The 14,689-nt window shown below is 40.1% G+C and overlaps 3 protein-coding genes across 3 annotated transcripts in view; 2 read left to right on the top strand and 1 right to left on the bottom strand.

Moving 5' to 3' along the window:
- snrnp200 (small nuclear ribonucleoprotein 200 (U5)) overlaps nt 1-9,182 on the top strand; it is a 15,006-nt gene extending 5,824 nt beyond the window's left edge. Inside the window, exons 3-33 of the mRNA XM_055161519.1 lie at nt 43-213; nt 298-491; nt 612-735; nt 833-982; nt 1,064-1,306; nt 1,503-1,691; nt 1,758-1,955; nt 2,047-2,199; nt 2,269-2,349; nt 2,433-2,516; nt 2,593-2,699; nt 2,796-2,914; nt 2,986-3,140; nt 3,237-3,426; nt 3,508-3,681; nt 3,754-3,914; nt 4,029-4,256; nt 4,328-4,519; nt 4,747-4,925; nt 5,007-5,158; nt 5,241-5,349; nt 5,429-5,537; nt 5,614-5,803; nt 5,879-6,043; nt 6,125-6,246; nt 6,345-6,488; nt 7,227-7,403; nt 7,504-7,664; nt 7,737-7,818; nt 8,619-8,711; nt 8,794-9,182. Of these exons, the coding sequence (XP_055017494.1) occupies nt 43-213; nt 298-491; nt 612-735; nt 833-982; nt 1,064-1,306; nt 1,503-1,691; nt 1,758-1,955; nt 2,047-2,199; nt 2,269-2,349; nt 2,433-2,516; nt 2,593-2,699; nt 2,796-2,914; nt 2,986-3,140; nt 3,237-3,426; nt 3,508-3,681; nt 3,754-3,914; nt 4,029-4,256; nt 4,328-4,519; nt 4,747-4,925; nt 5,007-5,158; nt 5,241-5,349; nt 5,429-5,537; nt 5,614-5,803; nt 5,879-6,043; nt 6,125-6,246; nt 6,345-6,488; nt 7,227-7,403; nt 7,504-7,664; nt 7,737-7,818; nt 8,619-8,711; nt 8,794-8,943 (4,746 nt within the window). The 3' untranslated portion in view covers nt 8,944-9,182. The remainder of the gene's footprint in view (nt 1-42; nt 214-297; nt 492-611; nt 736-832; nt 983-1,063; nt 1,307-1,502; nt 1,692-1,757; nt 1,956-2,046; nt 2,200-2,268; nt 2,350-2,432; nt 2,517-2,592; nt 2,700-2,795; nt 2,915-2,985; nt 3,141-3,236; nt 3,427-3,507; nt 3,682-3,753; nt 3,915-4,028; nt 4,257-4,327; nt 4,520-4,746; nt 4,926-5,006; nt 5,159-5,240; nt 5,350-5,428; nt 5,538-5,613; nt 5,804-5,878; nt 6,044-6,124; nt 6,247-6,344; nt 6,489-7,226; nt 7,404-7,503; nt 7,665-7,736; nt 7,819-8,618; nt 8,712-8,793) is intronic.
- Nucleotides 9,183-9,352: 170 nt separating this feature from the next.
- On the bottom strand, nt 9,353-11,352 carry ciao1 (cytosolic iron-sulfur assembly component 1). The gene is made up of 7 exons (XM_020935483.2): nt 10,903-11,352; nt 10,621-10,769; nt 10,445-10,556; nt 10,263-10,351; nt 9,990-10,191; nt 9,828-9,897; nt 9,353-9,758 (listed from the first exon to the last, which is right to left on the bottom strand). Exons 1-7 carry the CDS (start codon nt 11,039-11,041, stop codon nt 9,524-9,526), a joined length of 996 nt encoding a protein of 331 aa, XP_020791142.2. The 5' UTR covers nt 11,042-11,352; the 3' UTR covers nt 9,353-9,523.
- A 169-nt stretch (nt 11,353-11,521) lies between these two features.
- tmem127 (transmembrane protein 127) lies at nt 11,522-13,948 on the top strand. Its single transcript, XM_020935460.2, has 3 exons — nt 11,522-12,294; nt 12,386-12,550; nt 12,627-13,948. The coding sequence occupies exons 1-3, from the start codon at nt 12,057-12,059 to the stop codon at nt 12,935-12,937; spliced, it is 714 nt and encodes a 237-aa protein (XP_020791119.1). The 5' UTR covers nt 11,522-12,056; the 3' UTR covers nt 12,938-13,948.
- The last annotated feature ends 741 nt before the right edge of the window (nt 13,949-14,689 follow it).

Below are 14,689 nucleotides of genomic sequence, written 5' to 3'. Positions count from 1 at the left end.
TTTGAAAGTGTTTATTTTCAAATAATTATAATTATCTTCCAGCGCTTGGCAAGTTATGGTATCACAGTGTCTGAGCTGACTGGAGACCACCAGTTGTGTAAAGAGGAGATCAATGCCACTCAGATTATTGTGTGCACCCCTGAGAAATGGGACATTATAACAAGAAAAGGTGGAGAGCGTACCTACACTCAGTTAGTGCGCCTTATTATCATTGTGAGTAAATGTAGTATTATATATTATTAGCTGAATGCACTTCTTCAAACGATGTCATGATCTGATAAACCTGAATATGTACAGGATGAAATCCACCTGCTGCATGACGACAGAGGACCTGTTTTGGAGTCTCTTATTGCGAGAACCATTCGTAATGTTGAGCTGACCCAAGAGGATGTGCGCCTGATTGGCCTCAGTGCCACCTTGCCTAACTATGAGGATGTTGCCACATGTCTGCGTGTAGATCCTGCTAAAGGGCTCTTCTATTTTGACAACAGGTAATAATAACAGAACAACCTTGGTTCAACTGTCTAAGAAATTACAAGTTTTAAGAGTTTAAAACAAAAAATGTCTAAAATATGTAATATAACTCAAATCTGATACGCTATTTTCCTTAGTTTCCGCCCTGTGCCCCTGGAGCAGACCTATGTTGGAATCACAGAGAAAAAGGCTATCAAGCGTTTCCAGATCATGAACGAGATTGTGTATGAAAAAATTATGGAGCACGCTGGAAAGAATCAGGTGTGCTTTTTATATTAACATATGCAAGCAATTTAAAAATCTATACAATTTTTCTTTTCTTGTGTGTAATCTGTGTTATTTCACAATTTTTGAACAGGTGTTGGTATTTGTACACTCAAGGAAGGAGACAGGAAAAACTGCCAGAGCAATAAGAGACATGTGTTTAGAGAAAGATACACTGGGTCTGTTCCTTAGAGAGGGCTCAGCATCTACAGAGGTGTTGAGAACTGAGGCTGAGCAGTGCAAAGTAAGTCAGTTACACTTATTATTACATTGTATATTGCTTTGTCCTAGTATCAGTTCTGAAAATTGTATACCTTTTTTTTAGAACCTTGAGCTGAAGGATTTGCTTCCTTATGGTTTTGCAATCCACCACGCTGGTATGACTAGAGTGGACCGTACTTTGGTGGAGGATCTATTTGCTGATCGTCACATCCAGGTGCTGGTCTCCACAGCGACTCTGGCTTGGGGTGTCAATCTCCCTGCTCATACGGTCATCATCAAAGGCACACAAGTGTACAGTCCTGAGAAAGGCAGGTGGACTGAGCTCGGAGCACTCGACATTTTACAGGTAGGTCAGAGCACTTGTATACTTGTATATACTTATATTTACTTGTACTTATACTTACTATATATACTATACTATTATATTATATATATATATATATATACTATTATACTTTATACTTATATATACTTGCACTTGTCTTGTATACGCAATCCTCTGTGGATTCCATGTAATGCATCAGTCAATTATATTTTTGCAGATGCTTGGTCGAGCTGGTCGTCCGCAGTATGATACTAAGGGCGAGGGTATTTTGATCACATCCCATGGAGAACTGCAATACTATCTCTCTCTCCTGAACCAGCAGCTGCCCATTGAGAGTCAGATGGTGGCTAAGCTGCCTGATATGCTGAATGCCGAAATAGTACTTGGCAATGTACAAAATGTCAAGGTAAGTGGCTAATATAGTGACCAATATGTTTTTTAGAAAACTACTTAACATAGCATTTGTTTTTAGGATGCTGTAAACTGGCTTGGCTACACATACCTGTATGTACGGATGCTCCGCAACTCTCCTCTGTATGGCGTCTCCCATGACGACAAGACCACGGATCCACTCCTTGAGCGTCGCAGGATGGATCTTATACACACTGCAGCCAGTGTCCTGGACAAAAACAATCTCATTAAATATGATAAGAGAACTGGGTCATTCCAGGTAGATTTTTTTCCATTTGTTTATATATTTTAATAACATATTTTATAACACAGTATTATATATTTAAATAAATTTTCATCTATGCATTTAGGTTACAGATCTTGGGCGCATTGCTAGTCACTTTTACATTACACATGACTCCATTCAGACATACAACCAGCTGCTGAAGCCTACTTTGAGTGAGATTGAACTCTTCCGTGTTTTTTCCCTTTCATCAGAGTTCAGAAATATCACAGTTAGAGAGGTGGGTTGAGCTGAATTAATTCAACATAAGACATAAGCATTTGTAAAATGATTACTGTTTGCACTTTAGGAGGAGAAACTGGAGCTACAGAAATTACTGGAACGTGTCCCAATCCCAGTAAAGGAAAGCATTGAAGAGCCAAGTGCAAAGGTGAGTAACATGTCTTCAATTGAAGTGTTTAAGTGTATTTAAAGTCTTTCAATTTGACAAATGAAGCATGTTTTTGTTCTCAGATAAATGTGCTACTCCAAGCTTACATCTCTCAGCTCAAACTAGAGGGCTTCGCTCTTATGGCAGATATGGTCTATGTTACACAGGTATGGAAGCACAATTAGGGTTTAATTAGGATGCATCACAAAAACATTTCATCTGACTTTTTTTTTTTCTTTTCAGAGTGCTGGCAGACTTATGCGTGCTATATTTGAGATTGTACTCAACAGAGGGTGGGCACAACTCAGTGACAAGACAATGAACCTTTGCAAGATGATTGACAAAAGAATGTATGTTTTACTAATGCGCAGTTGTTTTTGGTTTTTTTATAATATTTCCAATTATATGAATATTGCCTTTTTTTTCTTCAATAAATTTTTCCATAGGTGGCAGTCAATGTCTCCTCTGAGGCAGTTCAAAAAACTTCCAGAGGAAGTGATCAAAAAGATTGAAAAGAAAAATTTCCCATTTGAGCGCCTGTATGATTTGAACCACAATGAAATCGGTAAGTTTCTTTAAAGAGCAAAGAATTCAGTTTCTTGCTTTGGATTTCTGTTGATAAGTATTATGTTTTAGGGGAGCTTATCCGAATGCCCAAAATGGGAAAGACTATTCACAAGTTTGTGCACCAGTTTCCTAAACTGGACTTGGCCGTTCATTTGCAGCCCATCACTCGCTCCACACTAAAGGTGGAGCTCACAGTTACCCCTGACTTTCAGTGGGATGACAAGGTTAGTCATTTAGCAGAATACTGCATATTTCATATTGGACTTTATACACCATGTTTCATCAAGGACTCTTTAAGATAATATTTTTAATCCGTTTAGATTCATGGATCATCTGAGGCTTTCTGGATCTTGGTGGAGGATGTTGACAGTGAAGTAATCCTGCATCATGAATATTTCCTTCTCAAATCTAAATATGCCCAGGATGAACACCTCGTGACATTCTTTGTCCCTGTGTTTGAGCCTCTACCACCACAATACTTCATCAGAGTGCTATCAGACCGCTGGCTCTGTAAGTGTGTTGTATGAAATGATTTGATGTGTCCGGTGTGTATCTTTTTTTTAATAATATTGTGTATTTGTCCTTCATTAGCTTGTGAGACCCAGCTCCCTGTGTCCTTCCGCCATCTGATCCTCCCAGAGAAGTACCCTCCACCCACAGAGCTGCTGGACCTGCAGCCTCTGCCAGTCACTGCTCTCAGGAACTCTGCCTTTGAGGCTCTCTACCAGAACAAGTTCCCCTTCTTCAACCCCATTCAGACTCAAGGTACAACTTCAAATACACTTGTTGAATTTACACTGTTTGAATTTTCAACTTAAATAATCTTTGTTCTCATAGTTTTCAACGCTATCTACAACAGTGATGATAATGTGTTTGTGGGAGCTCCAACTGGTAGTGGTAAGACCATATGTGCTGAATTTGCCATCCTGAGAATGCTCCTGCACAATGCCGAAGGCCGCTGTGTTTACATCACACCCATGGAGGCACTTGCCGAACAGGTAAATGTTTTAGAGATATATTGGTATTATCAATTTTAATTGTGTTTTAACAAAAAGGCCAAAGTATTTGTGTTATGAATTGAATGTGTTTTTTTGTTGTTCTTCTTTTATTAGGTATTTATGGACTGGCATCAGAAGTTTCAGGATGTCTTGAATAAGAAGGTGGTGCTTCTTACTGGAGAGACGAGCACAGATCTGAAGCTTCTGGGGAAAGGAGACATTATAGTCAGTACTCCAGACAAGTGGGATATCCTATCTCGACGCTGGAAACAGAGAAAGAATGTCCAAAATGTCAGCCTTTTCATTGTGGATGAAACACACCTAATTGGAGGAGAAAATGGGGTGAGTTTACAATGACAACTAGCATTTATTTCTTAAAATAAACTTGAAATAATTCAAACTTTCTTCTCCAGCCTGTCCTGGAGGTTATCTGCTCAAGAATGAGGTACATCTCCTCTCAAATTGAGCGCCCCATCCGCATTGTGGCTCTGAGTTCATCGTTGTCCAATGCCAAAGACGTGGCTCACTGGTTGGGCTGCAGCACCACAGCAACATTTAATTTTCATCCCAATGTCAGACCTGTGCCTCTGGAGCTGCATATTCAGGTGTGTGATTGTGTTAAATCTTTAACAACTCTTAACTGAGTTTACTTTTATGTGTTTGTTATTAATGGGCACACTGCATATACTGAACAATGAAAGGATGTAGAAACATAAATGACCATAAAGTGTAGCAGGCCAATACATCACACCATTAAACTCACATTAATACAACCTATAAAAGTTAATATAAATAATGTTATCATTCTGTTTTGGTGACTTGTTTTGTTTAGGGCTTTAATGTGAGTCACACACAGACCCGACTCTTGTCTATGGCTAAACCTGTATACCACGCCATCATGAAGCACTCTCCCTCCAAACCAGCAGTGGTTTTTGTCCCCTCCCGCAGACAGACTCGCCTGACAGCTATCGACATCCTCACCTTCTGTGCTGCTGATGTGGTCCCTCAGAGGTTACTATGCATTCTGTATCAATGTTATATTTATCTACTTTAAATTATAGCACAGGAAAGCTAACATTTGTGTTTCTGAAGGTTTCTGCATTGCAATGAGAAAGACCTGGCACCATTCCTGGAGAAAATCAATGATGCTACTCTAAAAGAGACTCTGGCTAATGGCGTGGGTTATTTGCATGAAGGCCTGTCTGCCACTGAGCGCAAAATAGTTGAGCAGCTTTTCAACTCAGGTATGACTCACCACTCCTGCACCAGCTCCTTTTGGAAAAATCGATACTCCAGAGTGTTTAAAGTTATTGTTTCTATTTAAAGGGGCTGTTCAGGTCGTGGTATCCTCTCGTTCACTCTGCTGGGGTATCAACATCGCTGCACATCTGGTTATTGTCATGGACACACAGTACTACAACGGCAAAATTAATTCGTAAGTTTTCTGCACTTTATATTACTAGAAGTTTTACAATAATTGTTTTCCAACTCGCATGAAACTTTGTGTCTTTTAGCTATGTGGACTATCCAATTTATGACATCCTCCAAATGGTGGGCAAAGCAAACAGACCAATGCTAGATGATGAAGGCCGTTGTGTCATCATGTGCCAAGGCTCCAAAAAAGTAAAGCCTTACTTTGTTTTGCTTTAATATATTTTGCCATAAACAAACAAATTTATTTATTTTCTTGCACTCATAGGATTTCTTCAAGAAGTTCCTGTATGAGCCTCTGCCAGTGGAGTCCCACTTGGATCATTGCCTCCATGACCACTTTAATGCAGAAATTGTCACTAAGACAGTGGAGAATAAACAGGACGCTGTGGACTACCTGACTTGGACATTTCTCTATCGCCGTATGACACAGAATCCCAACTACTACAATCTGCAAGGTCAAGAACCAGTACAGACAAGATTTTATGAATGATGGCTATAAATGTAATTTTTTTTTTAATTTTTTTCAATAGGTATGTCCCATCGTCATCTGTCAGACCATCTTTCTGAGCTGGTGGAGAACACACTCCATGATCTGGAGCAGTCCAAATGTATCAGCATTGAGGACGAGATGGACGTGGCACCCCTTAATTTGGGCATGATCGCTGCCTATTACTACATCAACTACACAACAATTGGTCTGTACAATATTCACTGTGACTCATTGTTATTCTTTGTTGCGTCCTGTTGTAAACGTAACTTGTGTTTTTGTATAACAGAGCTGTTCAGCATGTCTCTCAATGCTAAAACAAAGATTCGTGGATTGATTGAGATCATCTCCAATGCTGCTGAATACAAGCACATTCCAATACGGCACCATGAAGACACCCTTCTCCGACAGGTACTAAATATGTTCAGTTTCATTTAAAAGCAGTTTATAATGAATTATAACTTAACTTCATTGTTTACACAGTTTGATATTAATGTAATCTTTTCCAGCTGGTTCAGAAAGTACCTCACAAACTGAATAACCCAAAGTTCAACGACCCACATGTGAAGACCAACCTGCTGCTTCAAGCCCATCTCTCAAGGATGCAGCTGAGTGCTGAGCTGCAGTCAGACACTGAGGAGATCCTGAGCAAGGTCAACTCTAAATGCAGAATATAAAGGCTGAAGTATAGTTCTGCGTTGACTCAACGCACACTGCCGCCGTTGCCTTGTCGCCGTCATTTTTGATTTGTGGATCTGCGTCGAGGTCTATGCACCGCGAAGTAATTCACTGCCAAAAGCTAGGGGGCGACGATATCTGTCCATTCATATATACGGTCTGTGTGTATGACCAGCAGACGTATTATCTCTGAAAAGTTTAACATGAACCATCTCCAACACGATAGAAACACAGAACAGACACACCATTAGTACAATATCCCTCTGTCACAGAAAGAACATATTCCACTGAGTCATGTCCTTTTTAAGTCCGAGAGAAGCTGACTGCGTACCAGGAGCGAGCTGTTTTATGAGCGCTTTGTTTATGTAAGTTAGCCATGCGGTTTTAAGTTTCGTTTCTGTAAAACGTAAACACATATGCGCAAAGCTGCATTAAACACATTATTTCTCAATGTATACTGAAAGAAAGAAAAGCAGACAGGAAATGTATACAGAGCGGTGGTACGGAGGACCGATCACACCTCTTATCGTTTGCGTCGCTTCCCATGCTGTCTGCATCGTTTTGACACGTAGTTAGAACATTTCTGAGGTGTACGTCGGTCGAAGCAGAGGCCCTGCGTAGGGGGTACGCATCGACGCAGACTCTGTGTCGTGACGCAGACGATTTGACGCCGGACCGTAAATTGGCCTTAACACCTTACTGTTGTGTTGTAGGCCGTTCGTCTCATCCAGGCTTGTGTGGATGTGCTGTCCAGTAACGGGTGGCTGAGTCCTGCTCTGGCTGCTATGGAGCTGGCTCAAATGGTTACCCAGGCCATGTGGTCCAAGGACTCATATCTCAAACAGCTTCCCTTCTTCACATCAGAGCACATCAAACGTTGCACTGACAAGGTACCATAGCCATGATTGCATTCTAGAAATGTTCAAGTTGTTTCTTTTTTGAAGATGTCTATATGTCAAGGTTTTATTTTGTCCTTGTTGTTTTCTGCAGGGAGTGGAGAGTATCTTTGACATTATGGAGATGGAGGATGATGAGCGCACTGCTCTTCTACAGCTGACGGATGCCCAGATGGCAGATGTGGCACGTTTCTGTAACCGTTATCCCAACATTGAGCTTTCCTATGAAGTTGCTGAAAAGGATAACATCAAGAGGTATCCCCAGCAATCCATCTAAAAGTATGCTCAATTTAACAGAGAAATGTAATAATATTGTTGTATTTATAGTGGCAGTCCTGTTTTGGTTCAAGTTCAGCTTGAGAGAGAGGAGGAAGTGACAGGACCTGTCATTGCACCACTCTTCCCTCAGGTCAGTGCACCACTGTTACGACCCAGCTCGTTTGGAGTGAGGGAAGTAACAAAAATAAAACAAAGATGTAAAATGGAATAAATTAAATAATGTTTAATTAACAGGAATGTAAAGGTAAATTAACAAAAGACTAAAAATATACAGAAAGCAACCTAAACTAAGAAACAGAATAAACAGAGTTTTGTGCCACAAAAGGGGTCACGCAGGCTTACAAAAAACGAGTGGTAAAACTTAATGGCACACACTAAACTAAAACACAAGTTCCCCAAATTAAACCACATAAACCCACAAACAGAATCGAGTGACCAAATCAAAAAAGGCACAAAACAGAACGAGACGAAACTACATACACAGAAACAAAATGGCATACTGGCCACCAAGGCCAGCAGCCCCGAACAGGTGCTACTAAAACAAAGTTCCCCAAATTAAACCACATAAACCCACAAACAGAATCGAGTGACCAAATCAAAAAAAAAGCACAAAAAGAACGAACAAAACAGAAACAGAAACATACACAGGAAACCAAAACAGGCAGCACCACAGACCCAGCAGCATGCCAGAACAAAAACCAAGTGCCAGAACAATAAGGTCCCCTTAAAATAGGGGGGAGGTAGGTGGGGAGGGGTGTGGCGTCGACCTGCCCCACCAATCACGGACCAGGACTCCTGCAGCAGGAATCAAAAGAACTCAGCAAAAATTACACAAATTAGAACTAAGGCCTGGGCCATAACAACCACAAATTTGTTGAAAGAATATTTTTGTTGCTTTAGGTTCTGACTGTTAACCTTTTTTTTGTATAGAAACGTGAGGAAGGATGGTGGGTGGTTATCGGAGATCCCAAGTCCAACAGTCTCATTTCAATTAAGAGGTTGACACTTCAACAAAAAGCAAAGGTCAGTTTCCATTTTTGTTATTTTTATGTACTTCTCACACCAACAAACTCAGCTTTTGTTTTTGGTTTGGTTTATCTTTTAGGTGAAGTTGGACTTCGTAGCACCAGCCATGGGTGTTCATAACTACACTCTGTATTTTATGAGTGACGCATACATGGGATGTGACCAGGAGTACAAGTTCAGTGTGGATGTGAAAGAGGCAGACAGCGAAGGAGAAAGTGACTCAGACTAAATAGAAAAACAATTTATACATATAAAACCAAATGTAAGCATGTGCAAGTGTTGATATTCTGCCTCCATAAATCTGCTAGTTATATTTTCTGTTAGGTTAGCCTATCAAAACCTGGGTTGTGACTTTTTAGTGTAAGAGTAGGCTTTTTTTTAATGAAGTACTTCTTCAAATCTCATACATTTGATAAAGTGTGTTAGGTTATTCTGCCCCACTGACTAAAGAAAAACTTTTCAAAGTAATTTTAAATTGTCCTGTCATTTTCTTTTTTGTAATAAAGAGATGCAAATAAAAACAAAACTGATGATTGCAAAAACTTGTGCATTACAGTTTATTTACTTGCTTTACTTAAAATGTAGATATATAGCTTTATTTAAAAAATTTTTAAAAAAATGCAGATAAGGCCCACTTTTATTTCAGAATCTGCCTGTAAGCTGAGAGAACAACACTTATTTTAACCAAACCTTTCTTGCCTTAGATCAGTGTTAAACATAAGCAAATATTACTTTATTTGTGGCTGCTGGCATGTTTCAGTGGATTATAAACAAAAGCTCTGATGCCCTTTCTGGGCTTGAATGGAAATTCAGCTCTCCTCTTGAAACCTCCAAATGGCAATCTCCCCATTGTCACTACATGATGCGAGTAGCCCTGCCTCCTTTGGATTCCAGGTGACACAGTTCACATCTTGGTCGTGTGCTTTGGCCACTTGAGCAACCAATGAGAACACAGGCTGTTCTGGATCTGCAGTTTCATCTTCTTTAAATACTCGCACTGCATCATCCCCACATGCTGTTGCCAGGGCTCCAGTCAGGCGACACCTAGACAACATGAAATTGTATCATTTGATTTCATTAACTGGGAATAATGGGCACCATTAAATACCTTACCAGGAAACGTCATAGATTGTTCGACCATGATAACCAGACAAAGTGCAGACACACTTCCATGACAAGTCTCCTGTTAATGTTAAATACAAAGTTTTAAACTGCAAATTCAGATGTAGATTTTAAACAAAAAACAATCAGTAATTTTGTCTACTGTATGCTCACCCTGTTGATCATCTGGTGAGCAGTTTTTCCAGATCTTCACTGTGCGATCATCACTGCAGGAGGCGAGTCTCTTTCCAGTGTTATCAAAGGACAGACTCCATACAGTGGATGTGTGTCCTTCTAAAGTGACGCGGCATTCCCAGTCATCATCATCCTCTTTATAAATACATATATTGTTGTCGTAGCTCGCCGATGCTAAAAGCTATACACATTTGCACAAAACATTGTGACAAAACTTGCATGCAATATAAAACTGTAATTTACCAGACCTACTTCCTGTGTAGGGTGCCATACGACATGCTTCACATCCTGTGTATGAGAGTTGACAACAGTCACACACTCATACTCATCTTCTTCATCAACTGGAAGAAAAAGAAATCAATGGGCAATACATGGCTATATAAAAAAATTAAATAAATAAATAAAAAAGTCAGTTCTATATTGTGTAGACAAACCTTCCCAAACCCAGACACTCTTGTCTCTACTGCATGTTGCAAGCAGATTCCCAGATGGGGCCCAGGCAACACATTTAACTTCGTTCTCATGGCCTTCCAGGACAGTCAAACTCTAAGGTGGGTCAATAAGTGTGAGACAATAACTAATGTAATAATACATCTATGCAAAATAATACCTCAAAATCATCATTCTTCTTTTTCCATATACACGTGGTGGCATCAAAGCTGGCAGAGGCCAAATAATTTCCACAAGGAGACCAGGCAACTTTCCTCACAGTGCGCTGATGTCCATCTTCAAGAACACTCTTGCATATCCAAGTGTCACCTGTAATGAAATGTAATTTATGTTGGTCTGATCAAATTATAGCAAGTCCTAGTGTTTTTGACATAATTGGAACAACATATATCAAAAGTAAGACAGGGAATTGTGTGCTTAGGTTAGGCTTGGTTCTGGGTACCTTCTTGACCCCATATCCGAATGGCCTTGTCCCCTCCACAGGAAGCCAAAAGCGTCCCGTTTGGGCTCCAGCTCACGAACCAACATCGAGAGTCTGGGTGAGCGCTCAGCCTCTGGACCAAAGACAAACCCTCCTTCATGGTTCCAAACGCTTGTCAGCTTTTATTACCAGATAATATATCAATAGCTCAGTGCTGTCAAAATAACCCCTCCGTCTCTGTTCTTGCTGCGACCATTGACTCAATATAACCACGCGCAACCAAGATAATGTCACACACCAAAATGCTACCTTGAAAAGTCGAAATTATTTAACTTTAATTAAGTTTCAAACACCGTCAGAGTCCAAAGCTGAGATCAAAATAAAAAACAAGAGTAAAACATCCGCGTTACAGACATGCCGCCATCTTTCCAGAGAAGTCCCAAAGCATTGTGGGGCAGTTTGTTATAGAGATAACATAAAACATTACAATAATTTGTATATGATGAATAATATGCATACTTGTGAAAGCAGATTCATATTGTATACTGCATAAAATATACAATTATGAAAGGACTGTAAAAATCATGACTGTAGGCTAAGACATCTCCGCTAGATGTCAGAATTTGTGTGGGACTTAGAGCGTAGTGAGGAGCACGAAGAAGAATGAGGTGAACACGGAAGTCAACATCACGGAGAAAGACTGTAATCTGTCTTTTGTTTTGTTTTACTCTTAATTTAGTTCCTTGTCGAAGGACATTTGTCGACTTTGTTGCAGAGCCCGCTTTTTATTAGTCTGTAGTTCGGTCTGTGTGTTTCTGCCGTTTATTCAAGGATAGACGTCGATTTTTGTCGTCATCTGATCGAGGTTACGGGCTAACAACTAAGCTAACAGGCCTGAAGGCCATCTGTTCATTGTCTACCGTTTCTTTGCTGGTTATATTTATGCAATCCCGCATTTAGCAGCCTGTGATTGTTCTAGGTCTTTAAAGTCGTAAACATTACAATATACATGTTGTCATTACTTTAAGCCACAAGTGAACTGGCTACTGGCACATTTATTCGTGTACCCAGTCCACGGATTGTCCTTACCATCGGGACGGCAAGTATATATTATTATATATATATCGTATAGTTATTAGGAAGAGTGGATTACTAATCTTATCTAGTGGGTGACCATGTACGCCCCTCCCGGATCTACTGTGACTGGAGTTCGGAGGCGGAGAGGCGGCTCCTCTCTGCCCAAACAGCCGGAGCGGAGCTTGGTGTCGGCTCTGCCTGGTGCTCTGTCCATAACAGCGCTATGTACGGCCCTAGCCGAGCCCGCATGGCTCCGGATTCATGGAGGAACTTGTCCAAGACAGGAGCTTGGGGTTGCAGACGTGCTGGGTTACATTGACCCCAAGCTTTTGGATGGTGAGCATAATACAAAGAAAGTGAATTAGGTACATTTATAAATGTGAGTGCTTCATTTAAAAAAATGTTCTGCCTTGTTTTTTACTTCCAGATTACTGTGTGAACCCTCAGACCATATTACTGCTGAGAGTCATCGCTGCTTTTTGTTTTCTTGGCATCCTCTGCAGTCTGACAGCCTTTCTCCTGGATGTGTTTGGACCCAAACATCCTGCTCTCAAAATTACACGCAGATATGCATTTGCACATATTCTCACAGGTGAATAGCTTTTAAAGTTCAATCTTTGACACATACAGCATAAGAATATGCCTTAATGTGTATTTTCTGTCTCTAGTTCTACAATGTGCTACAGTCATTGGCTTCTGCTATTGGGCTTCAGAGCTCATCCTGTCTCTACAGCAGCAACATAAAAAGTACCATGGCTCTCTCATATATGTCACATTTGCCATTAGTTTTTATCTGGTGGCTGGGGCTGGAGGGGCGTCGATTCTAGCGACAGCTGCAAATCTCTTGCGCCACTACCCGACTGAAGAGGAGGAGCAGGCCCTGGAGCTGCTCTCAGAGATGGAGGACAGCAGTGAAACTTTTCCTGCCGATTATGATATCGCCAATCAGTTTCAACCACCGCCTGCCTACACGCCTTAATGTTGCCAAATTGACTCTTTAAAAAATCGTCATATATATATAAGCACGGCAATTGGCTTGATGAGCAAATCCACTCAATATTGCAATATCTTTGCAGTACTATTTACAATGAACTTTGCGTTCAGTAGAGCATAAACTCCTTGACTGGTGCTTGAATGCATGAAAGCTGTCCCTGGTGGTGGATGAACAAGGAGGGTAATATTCCACCAAACAAATGTCATTTGCATGTAAATGGCTTTTAAAATGGGATCTTTACATGTAAAGAAAAAAAAAAAAAGACATAAGGAGGTTTACAGTATGACTTCTAAGGAGAGACAGTGGAAGACAGTGGAATAAGTGCAAATAGCTTAGCAGTTCTCTTTTGAACTTTGATTTTTGAGCACCATTTAAGTTTTTCTTATGCTTGCAATATGTATAGTTTTATGTACTGATCAAACTTTCAATTACTTTTAAGTTTCAGGCATTTCTTTTTGTATGTGTATGGTTAAAATAACCATTATTTATTTATGATTGTTTCTACCCTTTTTCTTATTTCTGACTCTGTGAACGTTTGACACTGTTTAGTCTTATTCATTCACACGTGAAACTTGCTAAAGACGAGAAATCAGTCCTTGCAATATTATTGGATTTGTTATGTATTTATATATCCACAAATAGGGAAACATCTTTGTTTTTCAAAAAAAAAAACATTTGATGAATATTCTTAAGTTCAAAGTCCAGCTATTGTAATCTGTGGTTCCCATGTCTGTCAATTTAAGTATGTTTTGTTTTTTTGCATGATTTTGTGTACTGATTTTTGGTGTACCAGGCACCTATAGGAGAAGCTATTTAGGTTCCATGGTCTAAAATAGTGGTTGACGGTGGTAACGCACTAGGTTGTGTTTTGCTTTACCGATGCCATCTTCATTTTGGTCTTTAAACTGTTGCAACACTTTCATCAAAAGTATGTAAATATTGACTGTTTATACATAAAAAAAGATCATAATAAATTTACTTTTATGTTTGTCCTTAGTATTGACCGGATTGAAAATTGACTTTGACATTTTAGCGTTACAGACCAAAAATGGCATTACTGTTAAGAGCCTTATCACTTAACAGGGAGTGTGAACTTTAAGTCTACCTTATGTAGTCCCTTAATCTAAAGACACATTGTATATTTAATGCTCTATTGAAGATCGGTGCAATGTATTTGTGTGTGTAAAGAGCCAAGCGGAAAAACTACAAATTATGTATATTTCACGTGTTAACAACTCAACCTTTTGAGCATTACTTAAGCCAAATACTTTAATCACAAGAATAAACAAGGAATTATGGTAGTGGAGTTTTACGTACGGGTCAGTCAAGGAAAAGAAACTGGCCCTTCAGAAAATTAGGTTTACGTTGAACAGCCAACCTCACTGGGATTCAGGCTCGGACTGGCAATCTGTACTACCGGGCAAATGCAACACCTGTTACTGGTCATTTTTGGCTGATGTCCTGCAGCTGCAGAACATGATGATACAGGTGAACTGACAGTACAGTGGTTTTCAATAGCCTATTGTGAACATGAATTAGTGCAGAGTCGTAATCATGATGCGCAACACCACGGTCATCGCTGAGACCTGGGCTCGACTCGACCACAAGTTTGACCTGATATACGCCAAGAGCGCCTCTGTCCACTGCTATGTGGGAAAAGGGATGGAGGAGGGAGAGTTCTCTGAGGCCAGAGAGGACATGGCTGCTTTAGAGAAATATTATGAAGTGGGCGCTGAT

This window comes from Boleophthalmus pectinirostris, unplaced genomic scaffold, assembly GCF_026225935.1.
Source record: "Boleophthalmus pectinirostris isolate CB_2022bp ecotype Guang Dong unplaced genomic scaffold, ASM2622593v1 HiC_scaffold_4, whole genome shotgun sequence".
NCBI classification, from domain to species: domain Eukaryota; kingdom Metazoa; phylum Chordata; class Actinopteri; order Gobiiformes; family Gobiidae; genus Boleophthalmus; species Boleophthalmus pectinirostris.
Note: the sequence above shows the minus strand (reverse complement) of the source record. Positions and strands in the feature narration are given on the sequence as shown.

Coding starts and splice junctions, on each gene's coding strand:
- ciao1 (XM_020935483.2), bottom strand. CDS start 11,041: ATGAAGGAGGGTTTGTCTTTGGTCCAGAGGCTGAGCGCTCACCCAGAC. Junction 9,898..9,989: donor CTCACCAGATGATCAACAGG/GTGAGCATACAG, acceptor TAACATTAACAG/GAGACTTGTCATGGAAGTGT. Junction 9,759..9,827: donor ACAATCTATGACGTTTCCTG/GTAAGGTATTTA, acceptor CATGTTGTCTAG/GTGTCGCCTGACTGGAGCCC.
- tmem127 (XM_020935460.2), top strand. CDS start 12,057: ATGTACGCCCCTCCCGGATCTACTGTGACTGGAGTTCGGAGGCGGAGA. Junction 12,295..12,385: donor TGACCCCAAGCTTTTGGATG/GTGAGCATAATA, acceptor TTTTACTTCCAG/ATTACTGTGTGAACCCTCAG. Junction 12,551..12,626: donor ATTTGCACATATTCTCACAG/GTGAATAGCTTT, acceptor TTCTGTCTCTAG/TTCTACAATGTGCTACAGTC.